Source organism: Rhea americana, unplaced genomic scaffold (genome assembly GCF_003343005.1).
Source record: "Rhea americana isolate MKP2758 unplaced genomic scaffold, rheAme1 scaffold_271, whole genome shotgun sequence".
Lineage (NCBI taxonomy): Eukaryota > Metazoa > Chordata > Aves > Rheiformes > Rheidae > Rhea > Rhea americana.
The window spans coordinates 321,404-342,010 of record NW_028186392.1 but is presented as its reverse complement, the minus strand read 5'-3'; the positions used below and the strand labels follow the sequence as shown (position 1 = coordinate 342,010).

Sequence of the window (20,607 nt, the reverse complement as noted above, 5' to 3'; positions counted from 1 at the left end):
TAGGCTAAAAAGAAGAGTATAGTTAGCTTACAGCTCAATTGCAGTGCTATCAAAAGGAAAAGAGTAAGCCAAAAACCCTGTTTCTAGAGAGGGTTTAGGTAAATGAGCAGCCAAGCTAGGAATATCTCCAGAAACAATAATCTCCTCCATTTATCTGAAAAATTAACGATTTGGTGCAGTACAGGTCTTTATCTGATAAAGGTCCTTCTCATGGCAATAACATTAAAAATCAGCAGCAGTGCAGACCGCATTCTTACTGCCAAGTTCTTCTATAGAGACCGTATTATGTTTTGATTCACATTAAACCGAGACGATCACATTGTCATCCACCCCGACTGTCCTCTTCTGGAAACAAAGCCTGCTGACAGCATGCCGTCACTACTGCACTTTAGAGTATTTTATAGGCTGAAGAAAAATAGTCTCATTATGCTCCCTCTGCTCAACTAGCTCAAAAAACATAAAACAAAGCCATTATTTAGTCTTACAAAAAACTTGAAGTTATTTTTCAAATTTCATGCTGCTAATGTTCAGAAAACTGCACATGTATTTCAGATTCCTCCTCTATCCTTTGCTATCAAAAGCTGTATTTTATCCACAATATCCAGAAATCTGGCACATCATCTCTGACACACATCTCTCTCCTAGATAAAAAAATATCCAGGACAACAGCCTCAGGAAAAGATTTCAAAAATGTCCTCTGGCAGCTTTTGGACAGGTCTTCTCYGCACTTCCAGGCCTAACCCCTCCCAGAAATACTTCAATCAGYGTGCAGCTTTCCTACACTGTCCATTTCTGCCAGTTGTCTGGCCACCACAGAAAAGACTGCATTTCCCTAGGAGCTCTGTACCAGCCAACTCAGCAGTTAATAGCAAACTGGAGAGAGCCTGACAGCAAGACCAAAGGGGAGAAAAAAGCAATTCCCAGTGAAACAAGCCAGCCATGACTGCTCCCTACCTACTACTCCCTATCAACTAATACAAGCTTCACCTCTATGAAGAGAGAGGTTAGCCTTTGTGCTTCCCTGCAAGCTGCTACCACATTGCTCAGGCTGGTTTTCAGGAAGCAAGGAGCACCATCACCCCTAATCTATGGGCAATGCCCAYAGTTTCCTTCTCCTCCCCTCCCAATTGGCAAATTCTACCAGGGAAGGTGAGACATGACTTGAAAGTAGCTCCTGAGACTACTGGTATGGAAAAAAAAACAAGAAAAATCAGGGCACTGAACAAGGATGTACAAGGAACTACATGTAGATCAAGAGAAAGAGACATCCATGGAATGATAGTTCATCTTCAGCCATATTTAGCACAGTTCTGGCACTGTTACTTCTCTTTCAAACATAAGTTGCGAATCAAAAGTGCCATCATRTTTCTTTTCAAAGGATGCTTCCCTGGGAAGCTCTCCATTGGCATCAAAGGGAGATCCGTCATTAGTTTGGTGGTTGGATGCAACTTCTCAAGCAATATCCCTACTTCTTCTAACAAACATTTATACAGGTCTTCTGCTTTGCAGACCTCCTCCACTATCTATTATGTCCATACAACAGTCTGCAAAGTGCAATATAATACTTCCAGAATTTTTTCAGGACAATGGTTATTATGTCCTTCAAAAAATAAATGAACAAAGACTGCKCATTGTCTAGTTTCCCATTTAGTAACAGCAAATGTCTGGATTTGTAGAYTTMAAATTCTGTCTCTCAAGATATTGAAAAATAATTCTGAGAACTCCAGAAATGAGTAAAACCTAGTTTCTGATCTGCTTTGAAGACACTGGATGTTGGAGACGACAAAAAAACCTGAAACTGAGGCCTTTTTCTTTGATAGGGTCTACTAGACAGGGCTCTCACTGATGTCTAAAAAGGTAAGTCTTTCCTCTTAGTCCAGGCACTCTTATCAATATTCTCCCACAAGATTAACTTTTGATTGACTTGATTAACTTTTAGTTAGAATTTAAGTTAGAACTTCTACAAGAACTTAATTAATTGTTAGACTTCAACGCTTTGTGAAATTTCTTTGCAAACAAGCATTGTCTCATGAGCCAAAAAAAACTACACCTTCACATTCACACATACACACAAGCATATATAAATATAACTTACAGCTATACTTAGCAGTACAAGAGTATAGCAGTATAGCAGTAGCAGAGAACGAGTTGTTGGAAGCATAGAGACTTAAAGCTTCTYATTCTGCAACTGAAACAGCAGAAGTATACCAAATTTTGGCTAAACAATCTCAAACCCTTTTCAGAGTAGACAATTTAATTATTCTTCTATTCCTCTGATGTTCTTCTAAACACATTTTAAAAGGTTCAGAAGCATTGTTTATAGTCACAGATTCTTTCATTCATAAAATCTATGCATTTACATCCAGATCACTTAATTCATCTTTTTATGCCAGATAAACTTGCAATGAACTTGTGATTCTCCAGGGTCTGCAAAGCAGTGTGCTGTCTTCAATTTAAACAGCTGTGTTCTTAAAGTCTCTTTTTACATACAACTTGAGGGTACCCATTTGCTTCACAATTAGTACACAGCACCTACTAATGTTCAGCCAACCAGATTGTTAATTGGTATGTTTGGTTTATGCTTTGTTATATAAATAGAAARTGTCACTCATGAAAACTGAATGCTTCAAAGGCTCAYAGGTTATCTTCCTTGCATTTCTCARGTTACTTGSTTTCCACATTTCCCTTTCCTCAGTGCCCCAGCRACACTTTCCAGAAAAGTTTGTCTATCCCACCTAACTCCTCTGTTCTCTGCCCTGATGCAAGCTTCTGCCTTCACAGAGATCAGCACTGAATGTTTCCCTCAGAGGTAGCTATCAGTAACAGAACTAATTTTAGACCAAAATCATCAGTAACAAATAAAATCTTCAGTTTGTAATTAACTTAAATAGAAAAATGTTATAAAACACAACTCCTTAATATCATTACAACTCCTTAATATCATTATCTGTGGTATTTTACTTAAGTTCAGTATTCATTTTTGTTAGTTCTTGTGTGCATGTCTAAGAGAATCTCCATCAGTGTGTATGATGGAGACACATCCATCAGTCCAGCAAGTAAATTATTTTTACCTTTACCTCTCATAATACTAACAGCCAGTTCATCTGAATACTCACATTCCCTTAAGATTGTCTTTAGATATAACAAAAACTAGTGCAATTTCTTGATAAATAGGAGCATTTCTGTGTAAACATATAATAYAATGTCAGCACTTCTGTCCTCTGATTTCTGAGTAGAATTTAATATATCACCCTAAAGTAACTTATGACCTGTCTCTTAATGCAGGATTCATCCAACCRAATGTAGATACATCTAAGCCAGTCCCTCATTATAGTCAGAAGAGATGAATGGGAACTTGTAGGGTTCACTTCACCTTATTCCAAGTAGACATATAAAGCAGATGAACTACACCCTATTTTTGTGCATTTTCCTCCACTGGAAAAAATGGAGGAATTGCTTATTTTTCTCCATTCTCTTTTGCAAAGAAACAAAGGGCAACTAACTTAGACATAAATATCTATTATATCTTAGTTCTCAAGTTGGGTTATGAGTGCCACAACCAGACACCACTTCTTTTCTCTGAAACATGGCTGCATTTTTACTGAAGTTTCGCCTTGATTATTGCTTTTTTTCAAAGGAAGGCTGTAGAAAAGTGGCCTGTAAACGGTCACAACTCCTGACTTTCATCTAGCCTTTTGGGAAGTACTCCAGATCTGCTGCCAAACTTATTAGTTTCTGTGGACTTGTGGGAGGGTAAAGGCCCTTAGAAATCCCTTTCCTAAGGCATAGTTTCTGATCTTGATGCCAATTTATCCACAATACAAAAAAGAAAATCCAGTTCAGGTGCTTGCTGTCCCAGGTCTTTTACCAATTTTCTGCTTAACCTTGACTTAGTCAGAGGCTGTAAGTGCTTCTCTGCTGACACTGTGCAGGATGTCACTTTAGTATGAAACCCCTGAATATGAAACCCCTGAATATGAAGCACTATCAACAGCTACAATCATACATGGGCATGGATATTTAGGAAGAATATTTTTTGCTCAAAAACTCTGTTTTCTGTCTCACACTTACATACTTAAAGCCCTTGTCAAACATCCTGTTCAAAGTCAAATTTGGCTTGTAGGTTACCTTCTCCTTAGGCTGATAATGCTCAGCAGCAGCTGATATGTCCCCAGAGATTTGTCAGCCTGGAAAAAATTTCTAGAAATACGTAGAACTTCCCAGCTAGCCTACATGTCTGGAGGATGCCATTAACCAGCTCTGGCATATGAGCTAAACATAGCAGTGTTCAATAATGGATTGTTTAGAAGGAAAACGGGAACAGTGAGGATGCTGCTGCATGTTAGCAAGCACATGGCGAGAAGGCAAAGGTCATTTTGCAAGGCAAACAGTGTGAGAGGCAAGGCTGATAACAAGCTCTGATGACTACATGCTCACACTCAGGACTGTCACAGTCAGTAAAGGTAGATTTGGCAGATGGCAACACATCGCAAGAAGCAGTATGTTGCATGAAAATGAACTTCCAAGTATGGTTTAAAAGGACTCTTACCCTCGAAAATGTACTGAAAGACTGAAAAAGCAAAGTGTCTCTAAAGAAAGTGTCTCTATAGAAAATCCTGAACGAATGAAAATTATAACAGACAAGTTACAAAAATTCAGCTGGGAAATTGCATTAAGTATAATCAGTGATCACAGAGAAAAACTAGTAAGAAAAAAATGTAAAATATAATAGCCTTAAATCTTATAGTCATATCTTTCATAACGCATTATTAGTAGTTTATTTTTAAAATGTATTTTGTAAAAYCTTTTTTAGGTACCTATATACCTTTTTAAATTTGAGAATGTTTCTTTGAAATAATTACTTTGACATGTTGCTTCTGAGGATTTTAAGACTTGCAGCTATAGCTCCTCTGATCTTCATTAAAGCAGTCAATTACTTGCATTTAAGATTGTATAAATAAATATTTTTGACAATTAGTACATTTTAATTACTTTAAAGCAAAATGAACATCCATAAAAGGTAAATAAATTAACATTTAATTATGGAAATTTGCTATTGATTACTACAAATTGCTTCTAGAATGGGCATGTTCTTCTATTACTCTTAATTATTGCAATTAAGATTTTTACATGTTAATTAGAATTGTTTTGGCATGGAAATTTCCATGCCCCTCTCACTCTCTCAAAGTAGGTATGTACACATACTCTCAATTTTTTTTTATACGCAGTATATATAAATAAGGAAAAGGACAAGGTAGAGTACTTTGAAATAGAGGCATAATTTTATAAAGTAAAAAYGATCTTAAAATTAATTTACATTTTTTTTTTCTTTTACAGCATTAAATATCTCAGCCAGAAACAGGAAAACAGAAACATTCAGGCCATATCTCAGAAAAATAATGAAAATATCTAAGAAGTAATATGCAGATTTCTGAAATCATAGATAAAGAAATTATTAAGAAATTATTAAAGATAAATAGCCCAGATTTTAACTTGAGGTGTGAAAAATAGAATACTTTAATGCGATGAGAATTCCCTAGTTTGTTTTCCATGAATAGTTCTGTACGTATGCCAACTACTGCTGTTCTATTGTTGCTTTAACTGCCCCTACAGTTTTATCTTTTGTAGCCACTCCAATGTGTAAATCTTTAAATATTTCTCAGGAAGCTTGTTAGAGGCTGGATGTCAAATTCCATCACTGTGAGAGTCTAACTCTTACAGCAAACTGCAGGTTAGTAAGATTCTTCTCTTCTTAAATTACAGTGGGGAACTCGCAAGCCTGGAGACTGAATAAGGCCTTCAACTTTATTTCATGTCACTTGGGATCATATCATTTTTTCCTTCTACATTACTTCTGGCTAACGCTTAGCTACGCTTTAATTTATGGCCTACCAGTGTGTCTGAAAGAGCTATTTGGCCCTCAGTAAGGGAAAGGATATTCCAGGTTTAATTGAGTACATAAAATTTTATTTTGTGCCCTCCTGAGTCTTCTATGGAAACTGTGGCTCATTGAAGTGGACAGTAACTATTAGGAGTGCACTTACTGCATTGAAGTTGGGGAAGAGATTGACTGCTGCTGCAGTGTCCAGAGGAAATGGAAGAAATGGTTTAATATCCAGCGATGGCTGCAAAGGTGGAGCAGGAGGACGCACGAGGGCTGGAAGAGCAGGGCTCTGGCATGTACCACCTACATACAGAAATGAACAGAAGACATTCAGAAATAATACAATTACAAATAATCCTCCCCCCCAAATCACAGTATAAAGCCACTACTGGGTTAAATACACGTTTTGATCTGCCCACAAACTATTGCATTATTGAAAAAGAGTGCAGCTGACTCAACAACTCTTGGTTATAGCTCTTTGCCAGTAACTGTTTCATTATTTAGCTAATAAACCATTTCTCTCCAGGGATTAGCTGGAATGACAGTTCAGCCTACATCTGACTCCCCTTTACAACTTCAGCTAGTCTCATTCTGTTGCAGCTCCAGTGTTGTACCCCAGCCCTGTTACTCAGATTCCTTGGGCAAACTTTATTCCAAGAGAATGAAAACAAACAAAAAAACCCAATTGCAACACACCCCGCTGTTCTGCTCAGCAAAAGTCATGCCACTTGCAGACTTCTCACTTTTGAGTGAATTGCTCCCTTACTGAGCTCACAGCTTCAGAGTCGACCTAAACCTAGCGAACACAACGTACCTTCCTGCCCCAGCAGTCGATCAACACCAATCTATCGCAAACACACTATTGAAACCAAGAGCTTTGGCAGCCACCGAGACTCTGTTCATCCCTGCACTTCCAAGGGACCCGAATAACGCTCTCCGCTGTTGCAGGAGGTGGAGTTGATTCTCGTAAAGCAGAAAGCTCCTCCCTCCTAACGCCACCAACCACCCRTTCTGTGGGAATATTATGCAAACAAAGAAAGCCCCTTGCACACTAATAAGCAGCTACCTGTTTGCAGTGGACTGTGTTTTACTTATTTGTTTGCCCTCCCTGCCAGAGACAGCTGAAAGCTGGAAGGATTCAAGCCCATTCTCTGCTTCCAGTGTCTCCCATGTTTTGGTTACATTCCAAAACATCAATTCCCCGTTAATTAAAGACTATTTGGATCCAAGGAAACTGTTAAAATATGCCAGTGTTCTTCTAATCTGAGAGGCAGGCAGCAGACTGTAAAAACCTGCTGGTAAGAGTCCAAAAAGCATTTAAAAAAYGTAAAGGGAGTTTTACCCCACTCATTGAGCAAAGAGACGGGCAGACAGACCAAYAGAGGGAGAGATCAGAAATCTGTTCCTTTCTTCCTCTCACACATACAGACGCTTCATTAGCCGAATAGCATACATTTTTAAGAGCTCAAATATTAAGTGGTCAGAATGATATAGGGAATCTCTCCATGTYTGGCTAGCAAATCTGCTAACCAGGGTTGCAATTTAATGCTTCTAACTGAGGGCTAACAGCACAGGATTTAATTAACCAGTTGTAACAGACCATCAGTAGTTCTGCTTCTAGGTATAAAATCAGCTGGAGCCAACTTTTCAAAGACATTTTTTTTGCCAACTTTCAGTTCCACTGTGAAGCATTTCACTAAGTATCRTTGAAAGGAAAGCATTATCTACTAGTAAACCAAAGGTATTAGCTTTGGGTTCATCCCAATCTCATACTAGTTTTTGCCTCGGAGCAACTGTTTCATCGTTGGAGTATTTTCCACATTTGCCTCAGTGTACAAGTGTACCAAATCAGACTCTTAGAATGAAGCAGCTAAGGACACAGGCAAGAGAAAAATTGAAAGTAAAATGTTTTCCTTTCCATAGCTCAATAAAACCATCAACTATTTAAGGATAATGTATCATTGAATTTTAAGTCAACTGTAAGTGGGCTGTAAAAGCCATTGGTTTACCAATTACTATGTTCCCACAAAATTAATACTGAAAAAGTATAAAAATAAACTCTCAGAATTATGATAAGGTAGTGTCAGCAGGCCACTCTTACTCCTCCTGAACAGGAAAGGCCTATGAAGATAACTATCAGATGCTGAAATTACTTAATTTCTCTCATTTAAAGCTTTTACAGATCATGAAAAGAAGACACTCCTAGTGATAAATACATTATTAGAAAGTCTCTAGGTTGCATATGAGATTGTATAGAAGCACACAGAAATGTCATGGTGAGCAATGCCAGTCATGCTGTTTGGCAACAGCAAAAAAAAATTAAACCTGATTAAATATCCTCCATCTCACAGAGGTAAATATAAAGTAGGCTCAGAAATATTGCATTTACTTGGCTGTTAGCAAGGAGCTGCATCTTCTAGTGTATTATCTCAGTGCTATGGAGGAAATGTTCAGCCTCACAGGTTCTGACTACCTATAGCAGGGGCATTATTGTCCCATATGCTTGCAGTATACCATGCTATGCAGGATGAAATAGTTCTTGCTGTGATCCTTGTTGCATGACTAGGCACTCACCCACCTGCTTCTGCCAGCCAGTGCTGCACAAAGTCATCTGGGGACAAGAACACACTTTAAAAGGAAAAAATCAGCCAGCTCTGCAGGACATTGGCTGGGACTCAGAGGCTCTGGAACAGAGTTTAAAATCTACCACAGTCCTGGCTATGGTGGCACAGAAAATGAATATATTCAGGAGTACAGCTGCGCTGTTTTTGCAATAGTGTCAGATACTTCCCTTAATGATGGAACATGTGATATCATGAAATTTGAGCTTTCACTTGAAGGAAAAGTTTCTAATTTTTATGGCTGTAAAAAATAGTTCYTTTTTTTTTCCATTTGACAAGTGTAGAGTTGTACTCTACAATCAGCAATAGAAACTCTGAAGCAATGGCAAACACTTTTGTGACTTAGCTGAACTGAAAAGCCTTTAGACATTATTTGGGAATGTCAGCATTAACTACTTCCATTCTAATCCATTAGCAGAGGCATTGAGTAGAAGCCCACAGCAGAGAGTTCTTGCAGAGAACTTGTAGAGAAATTCTTTTTGTAAAGAAGAAAATATCACGGACAGAACTGACAACAAGAAAGGATCACAAGAGAACACAGAAAGCCAAATGGAAGAGAAAAAGAGAGATGCAGTAAAACTCATAAGGCAGAGTTCCCTTTGTATCTAAGTGATGTCATGTATGACAACAKCACACTTAGAAAAAAGCACTGATACTTGTTTGATTTTATAGCAATACTTAGAGAGGTACTTCTAGTTACCCAGAGCTACTGAACTGTCGTCCATTAAGATTTCCTCATGATTTTTTTGCTGTTCTGGCACTTTCTATGCCATAAATTTTTGCATAAAGATCTCCATAGCTTTCCCTGTGCAGTGCAACACTGCTGTCGGCARAGCAATCCTGCTCTGCGAGGAGGCTGCCCAAGTCACATGTTAAAATATTTGTGTCCTGCTGTAGATCTTTTCCTTAATCACCACTCAGAGGAGATGGCTCATTGCCATTCTCTTTACAAACTTCCCGTTGGCAATGGTTTGAGTTCCACTTTGATGAATAAAGTGATGATATTCAGCATTAACTTCTCAACCCTCAGACGGGGCTTTTCCGTAGCTTGTGTTTGATGCTCTGTATTATTACCTGAAGTTCAGCTAAATGTCACTGGCAAAACCTAGCTGAATGCCTGGCATGACGTAAGAGACAACAGTCTCTCAAATTAAAGGCAATACAGGCCTAAAGTTACATTCGATGAGTAGTGTTCCGCCATTCCTTAAAATAGGAAGAAACATCCTATTTACTAACTCCAGTTTTACAAGTTTGCGATATTATGCAACAAGCACCTTTAAAAAGTACTTTTTAAAGAGCAAGAGTCTTTCAGAACGTCCAGATCCTGAACTGGAGATGCTTGTTCCAGACATTTCAGAAACCCACATCAATACTTTGAACTTAATTTTCTTTCATAAGAAGTACAGGAATAATACAACTTAGCTCAGCAATTAACCAAGTTTGAAGTAATCATTTGTTCCTTTAATTTTCACACAATTTACAACACAGGCAAGATAATCTCTTAGCCAGAGGCACTGGCAATACATCCAAGGTAAACATGAGCAAACAAGTTTGAAGAACTTGTCATGAACCTCTGCCCATTCCTGTACCTCACTGAGACAGTTGTTGAGATTCTGAGAAGTTCAAATAACTCCTTCAGTCTCAATAAAACTGAGTATTTTTACCAACGGATGCAATTTTATGTCTCTAGTGGAGACTAGATGCTTTGCTCTACCACTAGGTAATCTGTTTTGCAAGACTTTTACATGAAGTCCAGCAGCCAGTAGAGCATTTTGTCCTGAGCACATATAGCCTCCCTGTTGCAGAGCCACGTGTGCCCCATGAAGCCCATGCTCTCTATGGCACATCCTACTCAAGCAGCTCTCATTCTGAAGCTGCTGATGGTTTGAATGCCATAACTGCAACACCTTTCTTGCCTGTACCCTTAACCAAGAGGAAAAGATAGTAGCATTCAGATGAAGACAAGGTTCTTGTGGGTTCAGCCTCAAACCATCCATTCCATATGGAATTGACACATTGGTTTTGTTTTGAGTATAAATGCTGTCTTTTCCTCCAATTTTGACTTTAGATACCATGCTTCACTATGAATTAAAAACAATTTTAAAATGAAAAGTCATTCCAAAATGAAGAAACAAGATTTCTTACTTTCTTTTTTTTTACCTTATTTTCCTCCCAATTCTTTACAAAAAATTAACACCTTCATGTCAAAAATTTCACTTGCAACGAAATAGTATTTTCTGATAAGGAAGTGTCCCATTAATCTTTTTTTCTTTTCTTTTCTTTTCTTTTCTTTTCTTTTCTTTTCTTTTCTTTTCTTTTCTTTTCTTTTCTTTTCTTTAACTCAGTTAACCTGAGAAATCCCTCGTTTCACTGTTAGATAAAAAGTATAAACATCTGTAAGTACTGCCACTAATTATCTTGATTAAAACAAGCACAAAGACTAAATGTGTACCAGGGAAACAAAACAAAATAATCTTAAGAGTGAAGGTATAGTAGGGTGGGGTTTTTTCTATATATTGAATAACAAATGACAAGATTTCCTCCAGGTTTCTGGAGAAGTTGAWACCCTTATCTTTCAAGTTCTCTACCATATTGCTTAACAATTTGGCAACCATATATTGCTGCATTCTGGGATTTGGCTATAAAGAAAGATCAGCTACATCTTCCCCTGCATAATCTTTCCTCATGCACAATCCTTTAACTTAAGGTTCTAGTCCAGAAAAAGAATCACTAGATTTCTTATCAAATAGCCTGTCCTAATGAAATAGCCAGTTCAAATTTTGCAGACACAAATAGTTTACATAATTTTTGCAATGCATTTTGGAACTTGGAGGTGCTATGCAAACTGGATAGGAGCTCTAAACTAACACCCCATTAATCTAAATCTTTTGCAATTCTTCCATCACTAACGATTAGCACCATAAACACTGAGTGAAAAAGCAAATCTCCGCAGAATTCTATTTTTATTGCTTCATTACTTTGCATTTTTTTCCTTCTGGCCATGTGTATGGCTTGGGCCCCTAATTCCATTTTCAATACATCAGAGACACCCTGAACTAATGTTCAATTTCCCTTCCACCCTGGAGTCTGAATTTTTCAGTAACATAATTTGATTTTTTCCAGATATGAATATTCCTAGGTATTCCATCCTGTCCCGCTTCTCCTAATATTTACATAATAGCATATTCTGGGCCAAAATAATACACATTTCTTTTCTCTGCCTTGGCAGAAGCTCAGAGAACCTTTMAGCTGGTCTGATTCAGTGACAGTAACTGAGAATACGACTGGATTCCATAAAGGTAACTTAAAAAGTTAACTTCAAAAAGGAATCATGAATTTTTATATAGAATCCTAATATCTGCCAGCTCACATCCAGTAAGGATTAAAATATATCCTACAGAGCCTGAGCCAAAAGAGGATTTTTTGCCCAGAAAATTTTCAAGAAAACTAACTCCGACTGTCTTCGGTATAAAAGCGAAGGGGTGGGAGCTCATCTTATAAATGCTAAGAAACTTATGTTTGAATAGCTAAAGAACAGTTAGAACTTTACATTTATTACAAATTTTGAAAGGATTTTCTTCATAAACAAAATAAAGACACAAGCAATTAAGAACAGTAGGCTAGCCATGATGGATGATAAATTTTCATTTATAAAAAATAGCAGATACAACATTTAGGGCTTCATAAAATCTGAAAAAAACGAGAAATTTAAAGACACCCAAGACAAAAAAATAAACTTCTTCGGTATACAACATCGATAGTGGGATATGAATTGTAGATCTGGCTCTCAAAAATATTCTAGGTTAATATAATTTGTCAAGACATACAACTGCTAGATGACTCCCTCTTACCCTTCACTTTTGCAATAGTTTCTTTTTTTAGAAAGCGATGAATTGATATTTTAAAGATAAGTTTAATTTTATAATAAATAGGATCAGTGATCTAACCTGAAATGGCAAAATAGGCTTCACAAAATCACAAAACATCATTTTTATTACTACTACTACTTTAGTAGTATTACCTAAGTAGCTAAAATATGCACCATCTAGATAACACAGAATGCTGGTTAACATGCAGACTGAACGTTTTATGCACTTAAATGTGTATGCTTTTTAATCTTAAATATTTAATTTTAATAGGCTACATTTGTCCCTCATAGTATTCCCTATGGCCTGAAAGGAAGTTCTGTGGGATCAAGTAATGGGATGCCTGTTGGGGATTTATTGTCCAGTAAATCTCATTTTTGATCATTTATAGTGTTAGAACTATAGAACTAGGTTCCTTTTGAATTTTTTTTTCTTTCTTTTTTTCTTCATTTTTTTTTGTTTTGTTTTGTTTTGTTTAGGAGAAAGCAGAATGAGGAGCTTAAGGCTAAGTGCTTTTGACTCCTATATTGTTCACTGACTTTTTTCTGGAGAGAGTTTTCATTAGATAATAATCTCAGAAATATTTTGAAAATGAGGATATTCACATATAAACATAATACTATTTCACACCATCCCTCGTAGTTTCAGAAAAATGAAAAACAAAAAAATCAAAAAAAGTACTAGATATTTGACATCCACTAAAAAGAACAATCTCTCAGAACTGGATTCCAACCACACCAGCTTCTCTCTTGTGGACTCTCCGAGACAACTTGAGGTTCAAGTACATTATGTGGCAATACAAGCTTTTCTTTCATTGGTTTTGCTGTTAGCAATGTTAACTGTTGCTAGTTACTTTGAAGAGGATGAATGCAACAGTGTCTCAGCTGCGGAGCTCTGTGAGTAATCGATTTTTCAGTTCACTGGCCAAACCAAAAAATAAAAACAATTAGGGAAAAAAATCATTGTGTCAGCTGAAACATTTCTTTCACCCCAACTGAAATTCTTTATTTTGCCCAGGGATACTCAATCCTTTTAATTATTTAAATTTTGGCAAACTTCAAACATCAAAACCAAACAGGCAACTCAAACTACTCATTACAAAATATTTTCACATTTTCTTATTTCTCTTGATTCCTGCCCCCCCCTTTTTTTTTAACTAAAACTCTTCCAAATCAGTACCCACTATTCTTTTACAGAATGCTTTTTTCAGCACATCTACTATTCATCTGGAACATTTGATTCAGCTCTGGTCACTTGCTGCTATTCAAAGCATTATTTTGTCTAGAGACTATATTTATTCTGCGATTCTTGCAAAGAGATTTAGTTTAGAAAAAGTTTGAATTCTTTTTATATTATTAGTATTAGTTTTAACAGCCTGTGGCTATGCATCATATCCTTTTTTTACTCTTCTTTCACATTTACAGCATTTTGAAAAATGCAAAACTATATRTTCTAATACAAATATTTTGAGTGAAAAATGTAATGCTTTTCATACCTAAAGGAGTACATTTTTTTCAGTTGTGTGGAATCCTATAAAACTATTGTCATGATGCACGGTTGGGAAAACACAAAGACAAATTTGCATGAATACACTGTATGATGTGTATAATCTGTTATCTCTTTTCAGGATTTTCCCTACTTTTGATAAACAAGTTCAGGCTCCCTCTTCCAGTTACTGCCTTCTTTTCTCCTATTTTCCTGCCATTATCCATCTGCATTAGTAAAAAGATGGGCCTGAGTTGTAGGTGATAAAGTCCAGCCAGTCTGAATAGGATCAAAGAGCATAGCAGTGTACAGACCTTTCTCTGCTCACCTTGTAAGGAAACTAATGTAGCCTTCATGAACCCCATAATGTATTATCTCCTCCTCCCCTACCTTATCTACCATATGTTAAGGCCCACAGGAAACACTTTATCAATAACAAGCATTTTTAATTAAGTAAAATCTATTGAAAAAAATGATCTGAAACTCACTACTTAACACTGTCTAACCATGAATTCCACTAACTCACTACAGACAACATCTTCCATGGACTATAAATTGCACAAGGGGAACAGCTAAGCTTTTTATTTTAGCAATKGGGACATGATTTTCCAGATGAGCTCTTCAGAATTCTTTGAGGCTTTATCACAGTTGGTCAGACAAATTTGGATGATTACTTCCCTACTGGAAGCTGATGGATTAATGAAAATGAAATTATCCAGCGCAAACGCATCTTCTGTAAAGTGGCTGTCTCCATGATGGGAGATCGGCCAGTTTGGCCAGCTTGCATCTTAGATAAGCTGACATCATCAAGTATCAACCACACCAGCTACCAGGGAATCAGAAACCCTAAGACCACTTTCCTCATGGCTTAGAAGAAAACCAGCAAACAAAATGCTCATGAGAAATATGTGCATGCTCAGGTTCTCTACGGTTTTCAGCAAATGAAGTTCTCCCATACTGYTAGACTGATTCCAACACTATTGATTAGTGCACTCAGGATCTCTCCTAACCAGTAGGTCAGCGTGCATGGTTGGTTTCTTCTGATAGAGAACAGCTAGACCTTATTGGAACTAACCAATAAGAGGCCCCGCAAAAATGTTATAAACTAAATGGATCTAAGTATTGAATCACAGGGACTTAGCTGTTGAAAGGCATYGAGAGTTATCCCACAGTGTCCTCCTCTGTGGTCACGCTCTCCCAAAAGATCCTAACCACAAGACTTAAAAATAACCCATAAATAAATAAATAAAGTAAAAATGCAAGCATCAGCCAAGTATTATGAAAATCACATTTACTCCAAAGCTTTACACTTTTTGACATTTACAAAATCTTTGATCTGGCATATTCTGTGGTTGGATTTTTCTGATGTTTTTAAAAAGGTCATGTTTATGGTATAATGAGCACAGATTTGCAAGGGTTATTAATCAGAAGAACACTGTATTGCAAACAGATTTTCAAATATTTTTTTTTTTTCATTTTTACGATGCACATATTAGCTATTTTAAAAGCCCCATTTTTCAAGAGCATGCTTGGGATAAAAAAAAGATTAACTTCTCATGTCTTTATCTTAAATGAAACAACAGAGACAAATACATGATTAATACCATGAAATGGATACAATCCACTAGCACACTCTGACTGTAGCAGTAGCAGTACTGTGCAGCAATGCTCCTTCCATTTAGTAACAAGAGAGCTTGATACTAACAAGTTTATTAATTATCCACTAAAAGTAGTTTTTACACATTTTTAGCTACATAGTGCAAGGGCAGTGAAAACTTAATGCCCTTAATTATCGCATGCTTCCAGAGCAAAACTTTGCTCTTGTGCTAGCAGTCCAACTTCTGTCATTTTATTGAATAATGGGTAGATATATTGGGGAAGTTAGGAAAAGGATGGCAGAGTTCAAGTCAAGGGAATGAAGTCTACTCAGGTCAATGCCAGCTGCAAGAAGAGAGAGGAAGACAAAGAGAAAACATTGATGGAAAGTCTGGGTTTATGCAGATGCGTTTGGCTGTTGCTCTTACTGTAAGACATTGGTAGCACACAAGATATGTGACAGTTGTCCTGTAAAGCTATGGCAGTGTTGCATGGACTGGGGCAAGATTCCCCCTGTTTTAACATCACAGAGTTTTTGTAAGGCTCAAGCCCAGTCCATGTGTACAYACATAACAAAAACATACAGAACACATATTGATATAAAGCAGTATTTTTCATTATTCTCTTTCATGTATAAAGACATAAATGTTCATATAATACTTTATTACAGTCTCAGAATTTTGATTCACAGAAAACATGATCCATCTATAAATCTAAACTTAGTATGTTTATATCTACTCTAGTAGGCAAAAGAACAAATGGTATAATTTACTGAACTTTAATAGAAAGAAAAAGTGAAGTGGAAGAAAAAGCATGAGATTTACAAACAGATAATGAGATACAGCCACAGATRCATCAGACAGCACTGAGATTTAAAGAACAAAGTACCATAGGCTCTTGGGCATAAAGTACTATTCAGTTTATAGTGGCTTGAAGATACTTGTTAAGATAAATTATACATTATTCCATCATTTGTTCCTACACACATTCCTAAATTTAAAACATTTCAGGCTATTTGACTGAAGAACTTTTCCCACCAATATGCACTCTGAATGACGTATCCAGAGTAAAAAGAAAGTAATCCAAATCAGTAAACATGAATATCTTTCATATTATCCTGTCTCAGCATTTAAGACCAGAAGAAATAATTAGATAATACAGTCTGATCATCTCTAAGCCCCAACCTATTATTTTTCAAAAACCCTTGACTATACTTCAACGAAACTAAACCAGTTCAGTCCACAGGAGATAGAGCTGTCTGTGAAAAAATCCAAGTGCCTGAGGCTCTATGTATGACCAAGACTTTCTGGAAAGAAAGCAGTGAAATGAATTTTTCCTAGCAGGCAATTTATGCTTTGTATTAAGAAGGAAGGCAAAGAAAAATAGATCGGCAGTCTGCTGTCCCCACAGAGATGGGGGAAAAACGGGATGAAATGTTTAGTTAATTGGTAAGCTTGACCCTTAATAAAACAGAGTTTTGCACCACCTCAAAGCACTCCTGCACTATTTGCAGCAACGACTGATCTCTGGACTTTAATCAGAAGGCAATACAGAAATTAAAAAAAAAAAAGTGCCAATTGCACTTTGGGGAAAGAAAAGCCTTCCTAACTCTTGCTAAGCACCACCTGAAAACCAGAAGATTAGATTAAGGCCATTATCTTCAGCATTAGGCAGTTCAGGCCAGCGTACATCACACTGTCTTACTGAGACATGATGGGAGAGGTTGCTTTGCTGCCCCACTGCCCATAGCAGAAGGTTAACTACAGCTACTGCAAGGTAACAAGTTGGGCATGCACGTAAGATAAAAGCACACATACTGACAAGACAGCAGTCCTTTAGCGTGACAAAGTCAGTCATTTAATCCAYCAAAACCTGCTATTTTTTCACCAATTTCCTTAAGATCTTTGCTTTTCCATACTGATCAACGCATCTGCCATTCTTCATTTGTCTGATGAAGACTGGAGATGCAAATGATTAGCAGCTTCTGCACTGTGGTACTGAATTTTGAGTTCAGCAAGGGAACRAGCATGAAAGGACAGCAGGTGCTGATAAACCATAAAACCCTCAAGAATTTAAGGGCAAGCTGTTTGCATTAAGTTTGGAGGGGGAAAATGGAGAGGAGAGAAAGAGAAGCTAAGTGGAAGTGAGAAGGCAACAGGGAGAGCCAGAATGGAAATAAAAGAATGGGATGATGGAAATCAACAGAACAAATTTGAACCCTGGCTGGAATCAATTTAAACAGGTGTTTTTACGGAAATTCTATATCCAGCCACAGATTTAGCCCTAATAAAGTTTAAGTAGGACACACTGAAGTAGAAGACTTAATGAAGAAAGTAAGAAGACTTAAAGAAAAAATCATTAACTCTTAATAGCTTTTTTTCATTTTAAAAAATTTCTATTTTTAGCAGCTTTTGAACACAGCAATAGAAGTATTGTATCTAGAAAATACTAATATCATTGGAAAAATTATTTATTGCAATCACAMACAGCTCCTGTGCAGTTCAAACATAAAGGATGCCTTTTTTTTTTTAACATACAGAGATAAACATGTGCCATATTACATGCTAGAAAATAGATTCTAGGTTTTAATTCACAGTAGAACCCTATGAATAAATGCTTATRTTTCCTTTCAAAAAGTGTGGAAGTSTGCCTCTGTACACTGAGCTACCATCAAGAAAACAGCTACTCCATAAAGCAGTAAATTTCTGTATTCAAAACATATAAGCAAAAAAAATCCACCATGATACAATTTAATAGATAAAGATATGTAGGAAAGTTTTTTTTTTTTTATGAACAGTGAAGAAAACATTGGTTTTCCTAACTGATGGAGATCAAAGGTGAGCATATTTTACACAGTGCTCTGTAAGAGCATCATTCTATATATGCTAATGCAGTAGAGGTGGAATCAAATCCAACTTCCAGTTGRATGACCCTACAAATCAGACCAGAGGAATGGAAAAGAAAGTGAAAGCGTTGAAGACACCAGTGTGAGGTGTTCCTTAAAATGTTAGGCATCAATGAGTTTCCCCTGATTCCTACAGTGTCCAACTTGAGCATCAGAGCTCAGAGACGGCACTTTGAAATTTGATTCTCGGTCAGATTCCATAAACATCTACATTTGAGTTATCCATTAGCTGCCAGAAAAAAGAAAGAAAGAAAGAAAGAAAGAAGTATAAATTCCAAAGGCACAAACCTCACATCCTGATGATGTGAAACTGCACAAGCAGGGTACCTTCATTCTCACTAGTGAACCCGAGCCAACACCCTTAGAAAGAAAGAAAGAAAGAAGTATAAATTCCAAAGGCACAAACCTCACATCCTGATGATGTGAAACTGCACAAGCAGGGTACCTTCATTCTCACTAGTGAACCCGAGCCAACACCCTTATGCAGAAGGGAACAACAAAATAAATTTGACTATTCTGAATTCACTTTTATAAAGCTGTGTCTGCTTTCCCACTCATAGAGAAGCACTCTGAAACCATGCTTTATGCCAGTAAGAAACAAGAATCCTATCTTCCTTGTATGAGGCTTTGGTGTTTGCAGGATGCCTTTGCAATCACAGAGCTATGGATTACTAATCCTAACTATTTCTCACATCATTTTGGCTGATAYTTGCTTCAAGACATCATTTCTAGTGATTAGGAGAGGGAGAGAGAACATTGTCAAAYTGAAGTTTTTTTCTGTGTTGCAAATTTCCATCACAACTTGATTCTGTGTCCTCTGTACATCTACRTGCATAGCTAGAACTCATGTCTAATTACTATGGAAGGAAATTCTGTGTTTAAGAGTTTAAAAAATTGGTGGTGAAAATTGAGATAATAGATCTTAATAAAAAATCTGAATAAAATAAATAAGCTTAATAAAAATTCAAAAGAAGAAAAAGAAAAATCTTAGCAAAAACTAAGATATGTATGGTTATCAAAGGCCCACATTTAAGTCTGCTCTGTAACTCTCTATAGCCTCATGGAAATGTCCTAGCACTTGGGCTGCTGACTAACTGGGGATACTCACACAATAATATCTTTTTAGAGTCTTTTAGGTTTGGGTAAATACATTTTCACTTCATGAAGGAATTTAGCTTGGGTTTCTAGCATTCCACAAAAATCCCCTAATCACGTGGCTGGTATCTTTCTGGGAAAGTGAATATATATATATATATATATATATATATATATATATATTTTTAAGTGACAGTGGTCTAACAAAATTATTAATTGTAAAGAAGAGATACAGAAATTTTGGCAGGTCTACACCTGACTGAGCTTCAGATTGAGGTACACTGTCCCTCTCTTGTCATCTGTGGAAATGCTGGAATGTCCTGTTTTTATATCTGTGCGTAAAACACACCCGCAATTCCCGAAAAGTTTACGAAGCAAAGAAAATTACCTCCCATCATTCTTTATAGGTGGGGAGAAAGCGTCATGKGTTTTGCAGACAAGGCACAAAGGACAAAAGAAAAATTTCCAAAAGCACAGGCACATCAGGCTCAATCTATCTAATCCATAACATGTTGGATGCTCCAGGCTGCATCCGGGGATGTAGCCTAGATAAAGGCATGTCCTCCACAGATAGAAAGAACGGGAATCCCTGCCCCTGGCTAATATAAATTGTGTTTGTTGGTGGGTAATTCTATTGATTACAGTCCAGTTACATTTACACACACACACATGTAACAGTTTTCAGTAAAGTAGCTTAAACTATAGACATCCCAATAATGTACTCACAGAGCTATAAGCTATATGTTAGCTATGATTTTTTGGCTTTCTTGTATCATATCCAGATCTTTTTAACTAGTGGCATAAAAATATTCTGTGGTGAGTTATTGCRATGAATGTTATTATTCATACCATTTAGATCTTTTTCCTCACTCAGTAAAGCACAAGCAATTTTAATAGACTCTGACACAGATTTTGTCATAAGGTTCTCCGAGTTGACCACACACCCCGCAGTTGTAAAGAACAGGCTGAAATSCAGTAGCTCGTGTATCTTTGGTTACCCTTTTTGCAGGGCAGAAGGTGGCAAGGCATGGCCCTGTTCTATGCTCAGCATACTGRTGTGCAGAATTCACTGATAGCTGGAGATGACAAAGCATGGTGGAAAGGATAGATATTATTTATCTGCATTTTTATACTGGCCAGGAACAGTCTAAAGCA

General features: G+C 36.9%; 1 protein-coding gene across 3 annotated transcripts in view; it reads right to left on the bottom strand.

Moving 5' to 3' along the window:
• The window catches only part of ZNF385D (zinc finger protein 385D), a 157,346-nt gene that overhangs the window by 121,758 nt on the left and 14,981 nt on the right, over nucleotides 1-20,607 (bottom strand). For 2 of the 3 annotated variants that reach the window (XM_085308232.1, XM_085308233.1), the window contains exon 2: nucleotides 6,045-6,187. In XM_085308232.1, the coding sequence (XP_085164358.1) occupies nucleotides 6,045-6,187 (143 nt within the window). Of the gene's footprint in view, nucleotides 1-6,044; nucleotides 6,188-18,645; nucleotides 18,663-20,607 lie in introns of those variants that run through there. The other variant, XM_085308234.1, reaches the window with a different exon arrangement.